Genomic DNA, 19741 nt, shown 5'->3' on the forward strand with positions numbered 1-19741 from the left:
TGTTAGATCTGCCCTCTTGACGTCAGAGGGGGAGTTCTGTGACAGAACTTCCTCACACATTTGATTTTGCCCTACTATTGCCTTATAGTGTCTCATCACCGCGGAAGCTTGGGAGGAATGAGGTAAATATCAGTATCGTTTAATCGACGTGTAATTGTTTACATCATTCAGTTGTAAATGTCGGTTTCAGCGCGCAGCCTCACCAAAACTTTCCGTCTTATCTTCAAAGACCAACACAATCATAAAAAATATCAGATGGGGCTTTTGTTGTTGTTGCTGCTAGGATGAAGCATTGCAAAAATAAAATGATAGCTTTGTATTAAACCACTAAAATAATAATAATAAACTTAAATAAAACAAAATGTCAGATTCTGACATCTTCTTGGGGTCGCTGACCCAAAACGTAGTTCAGCGGAATGGAACTCAACGCACGGGACGCGTTGTAAAGCTTCTGTTTACGTAGAAACTTATACAAAATACGTTTTTTTTAAGATTGGTTGCGGTAATTACCAAAACAGATTACGTTATTTCGTGTGTTGATGTCACTCACGAATAAAAGTCGCGATCTTCTGAGGACGTAACCATAGCAACAGTGCATCGCTTGCGCGCGAATCATTGTCGCAATGACATTGACAAGTCCTGCAATTATTTATCACTTTATTATGGATTATTTATTTATGGATTATTTTCTACAGGAAAAACTCTGCACAAGAAAATGCATAGTTTTCAAAGGACTTCTTTTCATACTTGTAAATGTGATCTTTTGCAGGTTTAGCCTCAGTCTCACATACCTCTTTTCATACAACTTGCTTCAGTTCTGTGGGCACACATGGATTTTCGCGAACATGACAGCCAGATTTCTCTCTTTTGGGGAAGGTAAGCAACAGTTAGGAGCTAGCATTTGAAGCGTCTGCTCATGTAAATAATCTGGTATGTTAAACAAACATTTAGTTTATTTACATCTTTCCTGTTTGTACCCAGATGTTGTTAAAGATATAAAGTGGTTGTTAAAGATATAAAGTGGTTGTTAAGAGTTGTGGTACAACCAGGAAAGGGCTCGACTTCCACTCACATCAGCGCTAAATATATTACTTAACATTTTTAATGGATATAATCTACTGAAAATTGCTCAGTGATTGCTGTTTTATTGCATTAAATAATCTCAAACCGCTCCTGAAATCCTGTGTTCTGTTCTTAGATGCCCAGGCTGGCACCTTCTATTTTGTAGGTGTTATGATGGGGGTTTGTCAGCTTCTGTCTTTGTTAGAACTGTTTCACATAGCCGATGGTTTTGAGGAGTGCAGACTTTTCCCTCGCTTTATGCAGGTAAAACATAGTACATTGTTATATGTACTGCTATTGTAAAGTGTTACTAAAAGAGCTCATTTGCATACGTGTTTTTTTTTTTTTTTTGCCATCTCACTTTAAAATCTATTTCCTGTTTTTGTGTGTGTGTGATGTTTTTAAAATATTACTCAAACTGTTGCCACAAATCAAGATTTAAGGAAGTACCTTTTTCGAGAGAACAAAAATGTGTGTCTGTTTCAGAGCTATAGGGCTATTATTTTAAGCTGCATAATTTTTATTTACATGACATATATTATTCTTTAATGCCATTTTCCGTTTACAGGTGATGGAGAGAAATGTCCTTCTGTTTCTCCTCATCAGTCTGGAAGAGTTTCAGAGTAAACCAATCGTGTGTGTGCAGTTTTATCTGTGGAATATACTGGGCCTTCTAAGGTTTGTGTCTTTTATGTTTGCATACAGGCTTCTCTGAATAATTCTGAAGGTCATCTTTATTCAGATACTCTTTATAATAACATTCATAAACACTTAACGGTAAACTCGCTAAGTGTCTTGAAGGCCTAATGTAGGTTTTTGAGCAGCATATACACTCATAGAAGAAGGTCATCGTGATTTTGCCAAGTAAGACATGTTCCTGGATCAACATATTTTGTCATTTAGTCCTAACCCTATCCATAACTTATTCCTAAAATCATATGGACATCATAAGTGAATAACAACAGCCTAAACCTGATATAAACTGTTACAACTTCCTAATTTTGGTCTAGGGTTAGAAGGGGTAACATTGAGATTGTGACCATTGCGTGTGCTGGTGATGGTGGCAAAAGACAAAACGCTACGGAAACTGCCAATAAACGTAATTTATTTCACAATCAGAAAAAAAAGGCGTGAAATAATAATGATAATAATAGAAATAATGAGGAAGAAACGGAATAACAAAAGGAAAAATATATACAATATTTACATAAACAATAGAAAGAAAACAGAAGTAATAAACTAGGGAAAGGACAAAAGAGGCGCCAAAGAAAAGTAAAGAACAAAACAAAACCAATCTAACTCAAGTTCAAAATCTAACCTAACTAATGAAAAGAAAAATAAGAAAAGCAAGTCTTTGGCGTATTGTACACCATAACTTACCTACTCTTTCTAACCAAACAAAACATACAAAAGTGGTGCTCACTTCTAAACTGATGTGTCTGTACATTGAAGTCACTGGGTGTTGCAACATGTACGTCACGTGACATATTACCTGTCCATTTTCCCATAGGGCGAAGAGAATAACATAATCGAAGTAACAAATGAATAGAAAGCAAATAGCAAAAGGAAACAAAATGACAACTCAAAATCTGTACGACATAAGAGTGTCATTAAACAAAACAAAATTAACAAAAGGGCAGATTAAACAAACACAAAAGAACAGGAAAGCAAAGCTGTCTCCGCGTCCGTCATGACTCTCTTTTAACTCCTGGCGCCAGACAGGATTGGCAGCGGAAGACATGCCGTCACGCAAGCTAATGAAGATTGACGGCTTCCCAAAACAATGGCCGTCCCGTGTAGGCGTGCCTAAGAAGCTGACAGGAGGAGGGAGAGAAAGAGAGAGAAAACACACACAGAGGCACAAACTACCGGGACGTAACAACTGTAAACTTGTCCCTCAAATCTGATGGTTGATTGGAATGTTGTTCCAGGATCAGCAAAGATTGTTGACCAGGAACAGTTGCTTATTAGTTTGCATATTACTAGCATGTTGGCTGTTTATTAGTACTTTTAATGCACATATTAATGCCCATATTCTACATCCCTTAACCCTACCCCATACCTAAACATAACCACTACATCAACTACCTACTTACTATCAATAAGCAGTAATTAGGAGTTTATTGAGGGAAAACTCCTAGTTAGTAATGAATATGTGTTCCCTAATCTAAAGTGTTACCGAAGAAAAGGATCTATATTGAGCCTTAAAGGTGTCTGTCAGGTGCTTCATATATAGAACCTTTAGGGTTTCCATCATGGGAACATTTAATGGATTTAGTTTTAAGTAATTAATTTAGTTTTAATTGATTTTTCATTTTAATTACATTTGAATCCCTTCTGCCATGTCTGAGTTTTTCTCACATAACCTCAGTAAAAACTACCTACTGTTTTTTGGCAAACTCTGAGAAATGTAATCCCGTCCGAATGATAATGTCTCATTTCATTTCATTATGAAATTTTTCATTATCATTCATTTCATTCATTTTCATTATCCAGTGAAAAAATAAAATTAATAAATAGAGCCCAATAGCAGAAACTGCAAAGATATTTTTAATATCAGTGTCAGTTAAGATACTTGTCTAGTAGATGACTCTGCTCACTTTTTATTATAAACAGCCACTTCTATAAACTCATGTGAAGTTTATTTATTTAGGGTTTTAATAATAAATTTAAGTTATTCATTAAAAGACATATACATCATATGTGATGCATGCAAGCACAGATGAGCTTCTGTAACACCCACGTCTAGAAAACACACACTCCCACCTCTGTAATAAACACAGAGACTTTAGTCCCGTCCAGGGGTGGACTGGCCATCTGGAGTACTGGGAGTTTTCCCGGTGGGCCGCTGGACTATGTGGGCCGGCCCGTTGCAACATAAATATATATGAAGAATGAGTTATAGTAAATTTACATAGTCTATATCCTTCCGTCAGACCAGACGCATTGTTCGCGCGGGCGCGGCCCACTTGAAGCAAAAACTCTAATAATCCGTTTAGTGTGCTCAGTCTGTCTAAAAGCGCTTATCAATGTCAAAATGTTTGAGATATCCAATCAAACCGAAGGAGGCGGGATTTACTGTCCACAGAAACTGAGCAGCGCGGCACTTTTTAAAGGGTTAGTTCACCCAAAAATTAAAATAATGTAATTTATTACTCACCCTCATGTAGTTTTACACCTGTAAAGACCTTCATTCATCTTTGGAACACAAATTAAGATATTGTTGATGAAATCAAGTCAAGTCATCTTCATATATATAGTGCTTTTCACAACACATATTATTTGACAGTGACAATAGGAAAATTATTATCGAGTTAAAGTTGGTTTTTGATTGAATCACTTCTGTTGTAAAAATTGTTAATTATTACTTTAGGGGCCGCTTAAATTACAGCTTTCCTACTGAAAAAAAAAAAAACCTTTAATGCATTCTTGCCGTTCATTTACATGTTTAGTCTATAGGTTTGCATGTTTGAGTGTGTATGTGCGCAGAAGCTTGGTCTTTTTTTTTTTTTTTTTTTTTTTAAGTGATATTTGCCAAATTACTTGTCTGGTCCGCATAATACAGAAACTTTAGTTGTTTCCGCGGATCTATGCGAACTGGAATAATTTTGATGACGTTTTATCTGTACACAGGGAAAGGAAAGGGAAGGAGGCCTTCGCAGGGGATAGTTTAGTTAAAACGTCAGGGCTGCGTTAGCGTCATGTCTAGGCGCAGGTCCTTCAGCTCATCTGGATACGGCCTGGATCTGGCAGGCTGTGGCAAACCTTGGGATAAACAGAGAGAGACTAATATTAGCGTAGCCATTCTTCTTATGATGTAGCGAGTACATCAGATGTTATGGGAAATGTTCTGAGCCATCGGATTTCATCAAAAATATCTTATTTTGTTTTCCGAAGATGAATGAAGGTCTTAGGGGTGTAGAACGACATGAGGGTGAATATTAAATGACAGAATTTTCATTTTTGGGTGAACTAACCTTTTAATGCTTGAAGAATGCGAGCCGAGGTAAGATAAGCAGCTGAACATGACGAGACAATATACAGTAATATTTGCCTACTGTTTATAAAATGACAAACATTCATTTCCAGGGATGCACTTATGACCTTTTTGGATTTTTTATATTTTAATGCCATTTACGTCATTCGTCAGCATGTCGAATAAGAGTGAATGTTTGTATCCTATCTGTTGTCAGGATTTCTTTAGTAATTTCACAATCATTAGAAAATGATTCATAAAACTCAAAATATCATTTTCAAACTTACACTCTTGCATGGCAAAACCGGCAACTTTCATATTCAAGTAGCCTATGTCCCGTGTTAGGAAAGTGTCTGAAGTAAAATATAATTTGCTAATTAGTTCACATGCATTATTTTACACACTGACGATCAAAAGTTTGAATTAAGACTTCATGTTTTTAAAAGAGGAAGGTGGAATTAATTTGATCGAAAATACACTCAAATAGCTGTTTTCTATGTGAATTTATTGTAAAATGTAATTTATTCCTGTGATCAAAGCTGAATTTTCAGCATCATTACTCCAGTCCTCAGTCATGTGATCCTTCAGAAATCATTTTAATAGGCTGTATTTTTCATAAACAAACACTCTTTTCCACAATTGGACCTCTATTCCATAAAATGACAGTTGTCAAGCTCCTGAAAGGACAAATACTAGAAAGGCACCATAAATCAGTCCACATTCTGCACTACAAGTCTTATAGATCATACCAGAGCACTGTTATATATGGACTTCAATGGTGGGTATTGAACTTTAGTGATATTAAACTTCCCTGTATGGAAAAGAGATTTGAAATTTTTTTCGAAATTATTTACTATTTGCCATGACTGGTTGTGATCGACCGCTTTGTGCCAGAAAGTCCAGGGCCACTTTTTTGCCCCACTCTGCCCCTGGTCCCGTCCGAATCGATACATGAAATCACAGACGGCAGGTGATAAGAACTGTAACTCAAATATCGTTTAGAAAACTAGCCCCGTCTGAATAGTGCTTAAGAGTGTAGTAGATGCTGAAAAGTGGTAGTTCTGTTGGTCATATTTTGTTTTGTTTGTCCTACAGGTATCCACATGAATTATTTTGCCTTTCAGGCACGCCATATTTTAAAATGCTATGGATGCATCAAACTCTGTCAGTTCCAGTGTACTTGCTGTCTGCTGTCACAGAAGGTACAATATCATTATGATTACAATGATATTATTTTAGATACTGTGGCAAAAATGCCATCATTTCCCAATGTTGGATGAGGATCAGATAGCTTTGGAAATATAATTTGTCAAAGCAGAATATGATTTATATATATATATATATATAATTGATTGTTTCCAATAATTATTTTCAAAAATCCTTTGTTAGGGGCATTAGGATTGCATATGTTTTCACCTATCTATAGGACACTATAGATAAATAGGGGAAAAAATAGCAACAGTATTCCTATGAAATATAAAATAGTCAATGCTTTATTATTACAAAAATACATATAATATATAATACAATAATACATAAAAGTTTCTTTTTAGAAGTTGAAATTTTGCATTTGTAACATTTTTTTAAAGATAATGTTTAAAATGAAAATTGACCACAATCTGATTTATTTATTTATTTATTTTTAAATAAAACTTAAAATTTTTTTAGACTTGCCGTCATTTAAAACTTAAGTCGTGATGTCCTCTAGAAATAATTGATGATAATAATTGTAATATCTTAGGTTTCAATCAACATAATTTATGCTTTTTTGATATTCTTGCTCTGTACAAACCAAGTTTGCTGATATTTACATTGCTGTTACATCGTATACATCCCAAATTGTTGCTTAACACAGGAGCACAGTCGTGTCTGGGCCTGCACAAATCATCTTAAGAGCTTCATTTAGAACTGAAAGCTGATTTGAGCCAGCCGGAAATGAGTTAGCACACTTGTCTTAAGGAGAGTATGTTGATGTAGAAAGGCTTTATAGGGGGTTGTCAGGAAACGTGTTGAGTAAGCCTGATCCTGCTGCAGCATGTCCGACTGTGATAAAGAGGCACGGTGCACATCATTTAACAATACAGAAAAATGAACCTCATTAGTGTTAAATATTTTGTATAGCTTTCAATGACTAACCACATTCTCTTTTTGTTCTCTTTTTCTTTAGGAATAAGCATTGTACATATGTTGCCATACTGGTCTGAGTCTGAAGGAACGGATTCAGTTCAACTTAAAGTACCTTCATCACTGTACATTTGTTCCCCATTTATGCTTATGGGTTGGTTACTACTTCTTGTATTAGGTAAAATAATATGATGTGCCTTCTTTGCACAGTGGCCCAGAAAAATACAATTGAGCCACACTTAAAAATGTCTGAATTTCAATGCATATAAAACAAAAAATGTGGCATATCAAACTTTTTTGTAATATCAATTACTTTTACCAAAATGTATAACCACAGACATCCGTCTGTCACATTAACTATGAACTTGTTTAACAACTAGAAAATCCTAAGATTAGAAAGTGCCACATTTTGTCATATTTTGTTATCTAATGCAATGACATTCATACATTTTTAAATGTGGCTTGAGTATCTAAACCAGAGGTGTCCAAACTTGGTCCTAGAGGGCCATTGTCCTGCAGAGTTTAGCTCCATCTTGCCTCAACACACCTGTCTTGAAGTTTCTAGTATGCCTAATCGGCCTTGATTAGCTGGTTCTGGTGTGTTTAATTGGGGTTGGAGCTAAACTCTGCAGGACAGTGGCCCTCCCAGAGCAGGATTGGACACCTCTGATCTAAACACTTTCAGGGCCACTGTATATATATTTTAGATTTGCTCATTTAAATTAGCATGTAGCATAAGTGTGTCAGCTGATTGTCATCTCTGTGTTTTAAAGGATCCAGTTTAACAGTACTACTCTTGCTGAAGGAAAGGCAGGAGATTCTGGCCAGCTGGAATAATAATCTGAAGAAAGACTAACCAAGAGAAGAACAAAATATGAGTACAGGCCATCCCATTCATCAAAGCCAAATATTCTAACCTTAGGAGTATTATGTTGGTGGAGGAGTGCATTGCTGAACTGTGTAATGGCAAAATTTTAAATATTTAAACATGTTATCTGCAGCACAACATTTTTAACTGAAAAAAAAAATAAAATAAATCTCTTTAAGAACATGATACAGAACTGTGAGGAACATACACACAATGCCATTTTTTGATTAATAATATTCTTGTGGTTGAGATAAATCATGGTACTGAAAGACCCTAATAACTCCCCTGACTAGAAAGCATAATAATGCATTTGTATACGAGAATATCGTCACTGTCGGGTGGAAATTTAATCAATTAAAAGTATTAAAAAGAGCTTGTGACTAAACTTCTAACTCCATTGGATCCTCAAACTGTCAGTAAAATGTCATATTTCCGCCCACCTCTATCATAAATGAAGTGTCACATTTTGGACCATCTCTACTTGTTTGCAATGCAAGGGTAAATAAAGAACTAGCTTTTTGAATAAATACAGCGTTTTCTTTATTCAAGAAACATATATATATATATATATATATATATATATGGCGTTTTTTTATTTATTTGAGGAGCGAAGAAGAGTTTCATTAAAGAATTAGTTCACTTTAAAATGAAAATTACCCCAAGATTTACTCACCCTCAAGCCATCCTCAGTGTATATGACTTTCTTCTTTCTGATGAACACAATCAGAGTTATATTAATAAATATCCTGACGCATCTGAGCTTTATAATGGCAGTGAATGGGGGCAACGAGTATGAAGCTCAAGAAAGTGCATCCATCCATTATAAACGTACTCCACACGGCTCTGGCGGGGTTAATAAAGGCCGTCTGAAGCGAAGCGATGCTTTTGTGTAAGAAAAATATAAGTTATGAAGTAAAATATATAGGTTCTGCCAGACCGCCTTCTGTATTCAACTTAAGAAATGTTTTTTCTTTTTTTCGTAATTTGAATACGGAAGGCGTAGGATGTACTGTAAGCGTTTTGAACTGTGAGAATTTTACACTTTCTTCGTAAGTTGAATACAGAAGGCGGTCTGGCAGAAGCTAGATATAATATTATTAGGCATAAAGTTAAAAATATTGTCAATTTGTAAAAAAAAAAATTGAAAAAAAGAAAAAAAAATACAATTCACTGTTACAAAAACTAAATGGTGTCAGGACATCTTCAGTGTAAAATGAAATTTTTTGTCAGCTTTTGATTCAATTATTCTGAATGTCAATTTGTGTTTTGCATTATTCAAACATCTTATAAGTCCTTGATAGAATCCTACAAATTGAGGTGGGAATGTCACCAGACCAGTATTTGACGCACTAATAAAAGTTGCTACATTGTCTCTTACACAGTGAGACTATACCGTACCTCTAATGCTGTTAGCAATGAAAATAATTCCAAAATAAGTTAAATCAGCTATAAAATTGTATAATAATGAATATTAAATAAAATAGTTCAAACATTTATTCATTTATTTTTTACAAATCAGTTTTTGAGACTGTATATGCATTGGAAAAACTCTTACAGGAGTGTTGCTAAGGGATCTGGTACGCATTACACAGGTGAACATATTGGCATGTATTTTATATGAGCTACTGAGCTACTTTGTCTGTAAAACTGTTTCAGGAAAAGCTTATGTCATAGTCAAAGAGTTTGATTTCATCATGATGTTCAGCATTTACAAGCAAAGCAAAGAAAGTAAATGTTTCTGAATGAAGGAAATCCCCGTTCACAGTATCATATCTGCTAACCTTAAAAAAGATTAATAGTTTCCTCTATCGTATCCCTTGTCGACGCAGAGAAAGTTGAGTCTCCGCTCACAGTCTGTGGGTTTCCAAACGTTCTGTGTTCGATCATAAACTCCACAGCGCTGATTCATGGCAGGACACTGGAGCTCTCCATCTGCAGACCAGACCTTATAGTCGAGATCTTCTCCATTTACCCAGAACCAGTGACCAGCTAGAAAGCGCAGTCCGGTCCACACATCATCTGTATTGGCTGCTGTGCTATTAATCTGTGCTTCTTCCATAATGTCATCTGAGTTTATTATGGCCAGGTTGATGTGGTTTTGTCTGCAGTATTCCAAGGCCTCTTCCCATGTGCTTTCCTGCTGCACCAGGATCAGCTCAAAGACCGTCATGCAATAAAATCCTAGATGCTCAGAGCAGTCGCCGTCACACAATTTATATGTGTTTTTATTGACAGCGCCACATTTTTCATGATCATTATTTGGTTCTTTATCGTCCCAAAACGTAATCGTCGCCTCCCCGCCTTCGGACCACCTCCACTTGTTAACGTCTTGACTGTCTCTCTCAAGTCCAATCCAAAAATAATCCTCTTTAATCAGGGGATTGTTAGAGAGCTTCTGTAAATCTTTACTTTTGACAGTGGACAAGTCATAATAGTGCAGTCTGCAATGCGTCTGTGCGTCTTGCCAGGACATAATCTCATTCACGTAAAAGTGAAATCTGTAGACGCTGAGTTTCAGCCTAAAGAGACTCAAAAAGAGCAGCACAGTTACAGAAGCCTTCATGTCTCTATAGGTGATCTCCCAGTGCAGCAGTAGGATTCCTTATTAACATGGGGTTCCACATGTATGTCATTATATTGCTGACTTATTACCACACCTTTCACAAATTTCTGGCATGAACTGACCAATAAAAACCAGGACAGCTGTGACTTTAACAGTGACCTTCACTGCCTTAGGCCCTTCAGGCATTACATTAACAAATTTCTTTACTTAAAACGTGGAAACAGGCCCTTGTAAGGCAAATCAGATGACTCGAAAGGACAAACGCATTTATGCCCGGTTTCACAGACGAGGCTTAAGACTACAAGCAAATATAGTGAAAACACATTCAGATTAGCCACAAGGAACATTATGAACTTTTCTCACCACAAGTAATACAAAATGTAAATATATATATATATATATATATATATATATATATATATATATATATATATATATATATTATATAGGCCTATATATGTTATTTGTAGTGAAAACAGTTGATATTCAGGCACGTGTAATTATACTCACCAGTAGATGGCAGCAAACGAAAACCAAATGTCAAACAGCTCAGTCTCTTTAAATGCTGTCAGATTAAATATTGAATCACAGACTTCTAAATCTTACATCAAAATACTATATACTATCATTCATGTATTTGAAATATCTTACTACTTTTATATAATTTAAAAGTTGTCCTTTGATTTTGATTTGATTTTTATGTTTTTATAAAATTAATGAGTGTGAATCAAAAAGACATTCATATCAGCATGCATATACAGTTGTGGTCAGAATTATTGGCACCCTTGGTAAATATGACCAAAGGTGACGGTAAAAATAAATCTGCATTGTTTATCCTTTTGATCTTTAATTCATAAAATTAGCAAAAATCTAACCTTTCATTGAAGGAAAAGAATTGAAAGTGTGGGGAAAATCACATTATGAAATAAATGATTTTCTCCAAAACAAGTTGGCCACAATTATTGGCACCCCTAGAATTTTTTATGAGTAAAATATCTCTAAAGTATATTCCCATTCATATAAAAAAAAAAAAAATCACACCAGGGTGATCATGAACATGAAATTGTCCAGCCATGACTTCCTGTTCCACAGGAGTATAAACATGAGGAAACACAAAGGCCTTAATCATTCATCACAACGAGTAAAACCAAAGAATATAGTTCTGATGTGCAGCAAAAGATTGTTGAGCTTCACAAAATAGAAAGTGGATGTAAGAAAACAGCTAAAGCATTGAAAATCCCTATTTCCACCATCAGGGCAAAAATTAAGAAGTTCCAATCAACTAAAGATGTTACAAATCTGCGTGGAAGAGGACCTGTGTCTAAATCGTCCTAATGCGCGGTGAGGAGGAGAGTTTAAGTAGACAAAGACTCTCCAAGGATCACAGCTGGAGAACTGCAGAGATTAGTTGAGTCTTGAGTCTCAGAAAGCCTAAAAAATGATCAAACAGCACCTACATCCCCACAAGTTGTTCAGGAGGGTTTCAAGAAAAACATTCAGACATTCAGTTGTCAGACACGACTGGAACTTCAAACGGGACCGGCTTCTATGGTCAGATGAAACTAAAAAAAAAAAAAAAGCTTTTTGGCAGCAAACCCACCAGATGGGTTTGGTGCACACATGATTAAAAAGTAACCCATGCCCACGGTAAAATATACTGCTGGATCTTTAATGGTGTGGGCCTATTTTTCTGCTGGAGGACCTGGACATCTTGTTCAGATACATGGTATCATGGATTCTATCAAATACCAACAGACAAAAAATCAAAACCTGATCGCTTCTGCTAGAAATCCAATAATGGGCCGTGGTTGGATCTTCCATCAGGACAATGATCCAAAACAAACATCAAAACCAACACAAAAATGTGTCACTGAGCACAAAATGAAGCTTCTGCCATGGCCATCTCAGTCCCCTGACCTGAACCCTAAAGAAAGTGGAGTGAACTGAAGAGAAGAAGCATGGAGCTGGGAATCTGAAGGAGCTGTAGAGATTTTGCATGAAGGAATGGTCTCTGATCTCTTGTCAGCTGTTCTCCAAACTCATCAGGCATTACAGAAGAAGAGTCAGAGCTGTTATCTTGGCAAAAGGAGGTCGCAAAAAGTATTGAATAAAAGGGTGCCAATAATTGTGGCCAACGTGTTTTAGAGAAAAACATTTATTTCAAAATGTGGTTTTCCCCCCACTTTCAATTCTTTTCCTTCAATGAAAGGTTAGATTTTTGCTAATTTTATTAATTAAAGATCAAAGGGATAAACAATGCAGATTTATTTTTACAGTCATCTTTGATCATATTTACCTAGGGTGCCAATAATACTGACCATAACTGTATTTTAAAGTGTAATTTATTCCTGTGATGGCAAAGCTGAATTTTCAGCATCACAATTTCTTCAAAAATTATTCTAATATGCTGATTTGGTGATTAAGAAATATTTCTTACAAATATTACAAACAGCTGCTCAATATTTTTGTCGAAAACTGTGATACATTTTTTCAGAATTCTTTGATGAATAGAAAATTCAAAAGAACAGGATTTATTTTTAATACAAATCTTGTGTAATATTCTAAATGTCTTTACACTTTTGATCAATTTAATGCATCCTTGCAGAAGAAAAGTATTATTTTCTTTAAAGGTACACTATGTAATTATTATTTTTTTGGTTAAAAATTTATATAAAAGTTCAATAATGAGCCAATACATTATCAATCCAAATATGTACAAATATTTTAAAATATATATATATTTTTTTTAAACAAATATTTTATTGAATTGCCATATGTAGCTCTCTAACAGAGTTCATTGTAAAGCATTATCTATTGTGAAGGGTCATTTTATTATGGTTGTAGCGCTGTTCTGGAATTTATTTTCAAGGAAGTACCGAGTCTATTAATGGGTAAATCTACAGTAACATCTTCAGCTAGTCAGCTTGAGATCCTTTGGTTATATCTCTTAAGTCTAGTAGTGAATGTTTTATGAGCAGTAGGATAACAATATTCATCCGCACAGTCACGCAGAGCCGAAGAACCAAAACAATGTTCTTCTGCAAAATGCATGGAGTTTTGTTTTTAACCGCTAAACGGGCCAAACGTTACAAAGAGAAAACTCTACTAATTTGTGATATCCTGTATATTTTCTTGTAAACAATGTCCAGAGCCTGAGCCATAAATAATAATTAAAATAAATAATAATTCTACTATGTAGCATGTTAGTCTGTTTAGGGTATTTTAAATGTTGTTCGAGGTCTGTTCTTGTCTAAATGGGCAGTTCTTGGCTGGCTTAAGCTACAATATGGACCAGACTTCTATGCCGACCATCAGGCATCATTTATGCCGAATATTCAGCATCAGCGTGGCTGAAAGAAAGGAGAAAGCTTTCAGGTTAAAGGATGCAAGAGTTAAAAATCAGCTTGATCTGGATTTCAAGTTCTTAGTGAAAGGGAATTTATGCAAAAAGAGTGAGCTTCAATTGAACAGACAAAGATACTTGGAATGGCACAGATACATTTATTTTTATAATATCAATACATTTTACATGCAATGCATGAAAGTGGAAATAAACAAAAGTGGAAAATAATGATGCTTTCTGAGCCCATTTTTATGCACTTCTCTGTTCGTTTTTTTAACAGAAAAAAAAAAAAAAGGAATACTATGGTATTTCAGTCTGTTAAACATGTCAGCTTTCACTCTGGTTGGCAACAGACTGGGATTATCACTAGAGTTTGTGAAATGGTCAAACATGAGCTTTGTTATGTAGATGCTACTCCAAACAGCCAAGTAAACGAATCCCTTGGTGTGTCGGAGCTTTGATAGGATCACCAGCCATACGCTCTGGTCCACACGCCCTTCTTCTTGAACTCCGAGGTGGATCTCAGAGCCATTAATGCCGCTAAGACAAATAAGAGATACAAGTAAGTCAAATGAGAGACTGCACATATACTGTAAATCATATAACAACCTTTGCTTCTTTATATCATGCTATGTAATAAGTAAAACATTTTTAAAACCGATTAAAGAACAATAATTTAGTTTGATCAAAGCATCTCACCTCTGGCTGTAAGCACAGCAGTCTCTGAGAAACTTAGTTTAGGACCTTCAGTAATACTGAAGAGCCAGTCAATGAACTGATGGCATGAAGAAAACAATGGAGTCAGTCATTTTTTTTTCATTCAGCTAGGAAGCATTAAATCGATCAAACGTGACAGTTAAGATTATTTCAAAATATATTTCAAATAAATGCTGTTCTTTTGAACTTTCTATTCATCAGAGAATCCTGAAAAATTGTATCATATTCCACAACAATATTAAGCAGCACAACTGTTTTCAATATTGATAATAATAAGAAATGTTTCTTGAGCATCAAATCATCATATTAGAATGATTTCTGAAGGATCATGTGACACTGAAGACTGGAGTAATGATGCTGAAAATCCAGCTTTGCATCACAGGAATAAATTACATTTTAAACTGTTCATATAGAAAACAGTTATTTTAAACTAATATTTTTCCTAAATATGACTGATCAAATAAATGCAGCATTAGTGAGAAGAAGAGACTTCTATCAAAAACAAACATATAACCGATCCAAACTTTTGAACAGTAGAGTTCATACACAGGAAAATATTTGCTTTATTTTTAATTACTATTGATATTGCACATACTCAAGGTTGAGGACTGGAAGTATTACAATTTGGTGTTCTGTACCATTTGTGGAAATGAACATGAATGACATCTTAAACTGTGCAACTTTTACTTTACTAATCAACCCAAAACATTCACCAGAACTCCACATTTAAACTGTAAAACGAGAGAGAAAACATGCCATACCTTTTGTGACTGGGACTTCCACGGCTCTTTGGTGAGTAGCTGCTTTATGCAGTATGGGATTGCAGATTGGCATGACACGACCGACAGCTCAGTGGTAGCAGGGCTGACATAGAGGGCATGAGTCAGTTCTGTTTTCTGAGAGGACTGTTGCCAGGGAAACCACTGGGCCCTGATGCCAATGAGAAGCGGGGCACAATGGTCAGCCCAAGACGCCACTGCTGCAGCAAACACACCGAGGAGGAATTCTGTGCCCTGCAAAGTGATAGTGTTTATGATAGTGATTATGTTTAAAGTCAAAACGTACAATTCTTATTTTTTTTATATAAAATATTGCAGTATTATAAATGATTTATCCATGCACATCATTATTTTTTTAATTCACGTGCCCTCTTATTCTTTAATCAAAATAAATTCCCCTGCCTCTTGCAACGACATCTCTTTCTTCTCTGATGACACGTTTACTGGCATGAGGGAGGGACAACCTGTCGCTCACATGAGATCCACCAATAGCAAACCACAACCATCCAACGATTCAATCAATTCCCGATAGACAAAATCAAGTCCCGCCCTACATTTTTTCTTGTTCAAGAAACCATTTCACTCAGATATACGTCACAATAGAGCAGAAAAGACTAATCATTTCCATTAACTTCCATTTCATGCAGACTTAAAGGTACAATATGTAAGATTTTTGTATTAAATATCCAAAAACCACTAGAACAATGTTATGTATTTTGTTGACTTTTGTTCTTACATTATCTCAAATGTTTCCAACAATGTTTAAATCCAAAGAAATCAGTAATTTTAACCAATGTAACGGCCCGTGTAATTGTGTCGCCTGTCAATGACATCATATCCGCGTTACCCTTGATTTCCGGTTTTAATATATTGTGTTTTATTAGACAGGTGAGCAACTGTTTGCATACTTTTATTGACAGAAAACTAATCATTGTTATAGTCTTATTGTTTGAATCTCTCGTTTTCTTGATTTACCACAAGTAACACATTTGTTCCCAAAAAGTAGATCAACAACACTATTCAAGTCAAGTGGCTAACATGGCATAATCTGGAAGAGCTTTATTTGTAGTAACAGTAATACAACATTTTCTCCACCATACAATATATTTTAAAATTAAGTGCATGCCATTTAGCAACACAACTCATCCAGTTTTTCTTAATATGATATTCTAATATCGATCTAGTTAGTGTGCTACAAGTGTCTCTTACCAGCCACCGAGCGAACGCACAGAGTAACATTATTTACAACTTTCAACACACAAACGTATTTAGTATGATTATTTTGACAAAGCAAAACAGCGCTGCGTTACCCCACAATTTTAATTCGTCAGGTAAAGTGACCTGTGCAAGTAGTAATTCAGCACTTGCGGCTGTTTTAATAGAATTAAATAAAATAATGTGAATTTAAGTGATCAAATGTAACTGTAACAGTGTTTAAGTTCAGGGAAGGAGGCGGATGTTAAACGTAACTTTAATCGTAAAATAAACAAACATCAAAACAAAAGGAGCAGCACTAGCAGCCGACTGCAGCATATAAGCGTAACAAAAACAGCAATGTAGGCTCACCCTGCTTCATACTACAGTATCATTAATAAAACTTTAATACATTAGCTCGTTCATGAACACGAGTCCCGTCAGATTGCTTTCCAGAGGTGAAGATGACAACTCCCATGATTCGACACTCATTCACAGCATCACCAAGCTTCGGTTTTGTTATTGTTTTCAATACGCGACCTCAAGCAGTGAAACTTACATGCTTGCCTTTAAGTCAGCGAACAGGTAGTATCTTGCTTCCTGCAGCTGGTAATGTGTTTTATAGAGAAAAGAACTGTTTATATCATTAGGCCCACAGCAAGGCAACTGAAAACACTTTCCAGATGGCAGTGACTGCTCTTCTGAGAGACAAATCCACATACGATTGTAAAGCGACCTTAAAGAAACCAGTGCCCAATAAATTAAAGCAAAAATTTTTGCAGCGTAGTCATATTGCAAATACCTCTATAACGTTGACACATTTAGCAGAGGGAGATCCGTATGCAACGTTTCTGATGTGGCCCATTAACTCCAGCAGCCACTCCATTCGTTTAGGGACCCCTGAAAACAAACAAACATTTTAAACAACATAATGATTCAAGTTCATTAAAGAGTGGGTATTTGAAAAGTTTGGGGTCGGAAGGATTTTTTTAATATTTAGTTAAGTTATGCTCACCAAGGCTGCATTTATTTGATCAAAAAATAAAGTAAAAACAGTAATATGGTGAAATTTTATTAAAAAAAACAAAAAAACATTTTTAATCTTAATAAATTTTTAAGGTGTAATTTATTGCTTGAATTTTCAGCATCATTACTCCAGTCTTCAGCGTCACATGATCCTTCAGAAATCATTCTAATATGCTAATTTGCTTATTAGAATTCTTCAATTTTTCTTAATTCATATAAGTTCAAATGAACAGCATAAAACTTACTGATCCCAAACATTTAAACAGTAGTGTACCTTTTTACTTCAGCACTTTACTATTATATACATTAGTATTATTAACCCACCTGTATTGGGACTAGAAGCGAACCGTGATTGGTGGAGGCCCTGCAGAAGAAGCCAGCTTATTCGTTTTATATTCCCCACCTGGAGGATGGTACTGATGACATCATTGAGTCCGAGGAGAGGGACTCTGCCCTTAGATGTCAGGTAGGATAGGATGAAAGCTGTTTTTTCAACATTAGCCTGTAGAGGGAGCACACAAACAGGGGAAAACAGTGTGAGGTTGTACATATGTTGATTTAATGTCTCTAGCCACTGTCAGTGTACCTTTGAACAAGTCATTTAACTTGTAAATTGCATCTGGGATGGTTCTTATATGACATGATAAATTACAAAACAGCAGAAGCTGTCCTATGCACTTGCCATGAATTATGATTATCATTAATTATCATGAAAGAAGAGGAAAACCTTCCATGGATGAAAGCTTAACTATTCATCACTGCAAACATGTACTTTATTGCATGCATTATATCTGTGGAAAAACTCTTGCATAAAATGTGTCTCATTACTAAAATCAACAATAAATAATAAAAAAGGGTATCCTTTTAAGATATGTTGCCTGGAGGCAGCATTGTGCAATAATGGAAATGAATGAATCAAAGCTGATGCCAGAATACTGAAACTAACTGCTACATGGCAGACGCTAATAGAACTATTATATCCACTGCATGATGCATAACGGGGACACAACTTTCAGTCTTTAAAACAAAATATTATGTAAGCCAACAAATATATGTTGACAATAAATAATAACTATAACAGATAATACTGAGCTACTCGTAGTAATATTTATTTTTATTAATATTTATATAATCAAACATATTTATTTCCAAATAAAGGCATCTTCGTGAAGAATGAAGGCATTAAAATAAAATGATAATAAAAGGCAATGAAATGAAATACTGAATTTCTGCTGATATGTCAAGAAAATGTTTATAATAAAACCTAATAGAGTGCAACAATTCCTGCCCACTTCCGGAAGTATTTTCCATTCATTTCTCCCATAGAGATTTTTAAAAAGTCTTTGTTAAAGCGTTTTAAGCCATGAACCAAACCAATCAGCTACAATGTGAATCACAATACTACAAACTTTGATATGAAGCAAAAACGTTTTTAAAAATCAGACAAAAAGACAAAGTTACAATACATGAAGCACTGCGAACAGCAAAACAGAATTAACTATTTATATAAAATATAAAATATAAAACTACAATATATATGCAATATATTTTAAGTTTATATGCATGTACAGTCAAACCAAAAATTATTCAGACATTTTTGATATTTTTAATATTTTTTTACTAGTGGGTGCAGGACACTATAGTTCATTTATGTAAGTGAGGATAGCAAAATAAAGTAAACTGTGACATATTATACCCAAAAATTCTTCATACAGTGGACTACCAGTGAAACTGATAAAAATTTAGAACCAAAAATAATGCAGACACTTTGACCTGACCATGTTTTGCTTAAGTGTTATCTGACATAATTAAGATTAATTTTTTTCTAACCTCAGATCTTGTCACATTTTATTACCATTTTTTTAAACTATAGTGAATAGACTGTATTAATGAATGAAATGTTTAAGGTGTCTGAATAAATTTTGGTCTGACTATATTCAAATATTTAAATATTTTGCTGCATTTTGCTTGTCTCAACTTTGATTAGTGGAATTTTCAGTACAGCATCATAGGTAATGTAGTTTTTCGCCACAAATTCTGCTGAATTTTTCACACGATTACTTAAAAAAAAAAAAAAAATGAAAAAATG

General features: G+C 35.0%; 3 protein-coding genes across 6 annotated transcripts in view; 1 reads left to right on the plus strand and 2 right to left on the minus strand.

Moving 5' to 3' along the window:
* hacd4 (3-hydroxyacyl-CoA dehydratase 4) lies at nt 1-8557 on the plus strand. 2 transcript variants are annotated; one of them, XM_051901394.1, is made up of 7 exons: nt 1-122; nt 770-876; nt 1199-1326; nt 1631-1740; nt 6134-6240; nt 7206-7316; nt 7936-8557. In XM_051901394.1, exons 1-7 carry the CDS (start codon nt 118-120, stop codon nt 8016-8018), a joined length of 651 nt encoding a protein of 216 aa, XP_051757354.1. In that variant the 5' UTR covers nt 1-117; the 3' UTR covers nt 8019-8557. The 2 variants fall into 2 exon arrangements, with proteins under 2 accessions (XP_051757354.1, XP_051757353.1); XM_051901393.1 differs by having other exon boundaries at nt 3-122; nt 7206-7340.
* Nucleotides 8558-9514: 957 nt separating this feature from the next.
* Nucleotides 9515-10943, minus strand: zgc:194252 (CLECT domain-containing protein). The gene has a single exon (XM_051901390.1). It carries the CDS (start codon nt 10591-10593, stop codon nt 9823-9825), a length of 771 nt encoding a protein of 256 aa, XP_051757350.1. The 5' UTR covers nt 10594-10943; the 3' UTR covers nt 9515-9822.
* A 3137-nt stretch (nt 10944-14080) lies between these two features.
* The window catches only part of focad (focadhesin), a 65806-nt gene continuing 60145 nt past the window's right edge, over nt 14081-19741 (minus strand). For all 3 annotated transcript variants that reach the window (XM_051901382.1, XM_051901384.1, XM_051901385.1), the window contains exons 40-44: nt 17977-18154; nt 17429-17526; nt 15415-15666; nt 14636-14711; nt 14081-14476 (exon numbers count right to left, since the gene is read on the minus strand). In XM_051901382.1, the coding sequence (XP_051757342.1) occupies nt 14403-14476; nt 14636-14711; nt 15415-15666; nt 17429-17526; nt 17977-18154 (678 nt within the window). In that variant the 3' untranslated portion in view covers nt 14081-14402. The remainder of the gene's footprint in view (nt 14477-14635; nt 14712-15414; nt 15667-17428; nt 17527-17976; nt 18155-19741) is intronic.

Source organism: Ctenopharyngodon idella, chromosome 7 (genome assembly GCF_019924925.1).
Source record: "Ctenopharyngodon idella isolate HZGC_01 chromosome 7, HZGC01, whole genome shotgun sequence".
In the NCBI taxonomy this organism is placed as follows: Eukaryota; Metazoa; Chordata; class Actinopteri; order Cypriniformes; family Xenocyprididae; genus Ctenopharyngodon; species Ctenopharyngodon idella.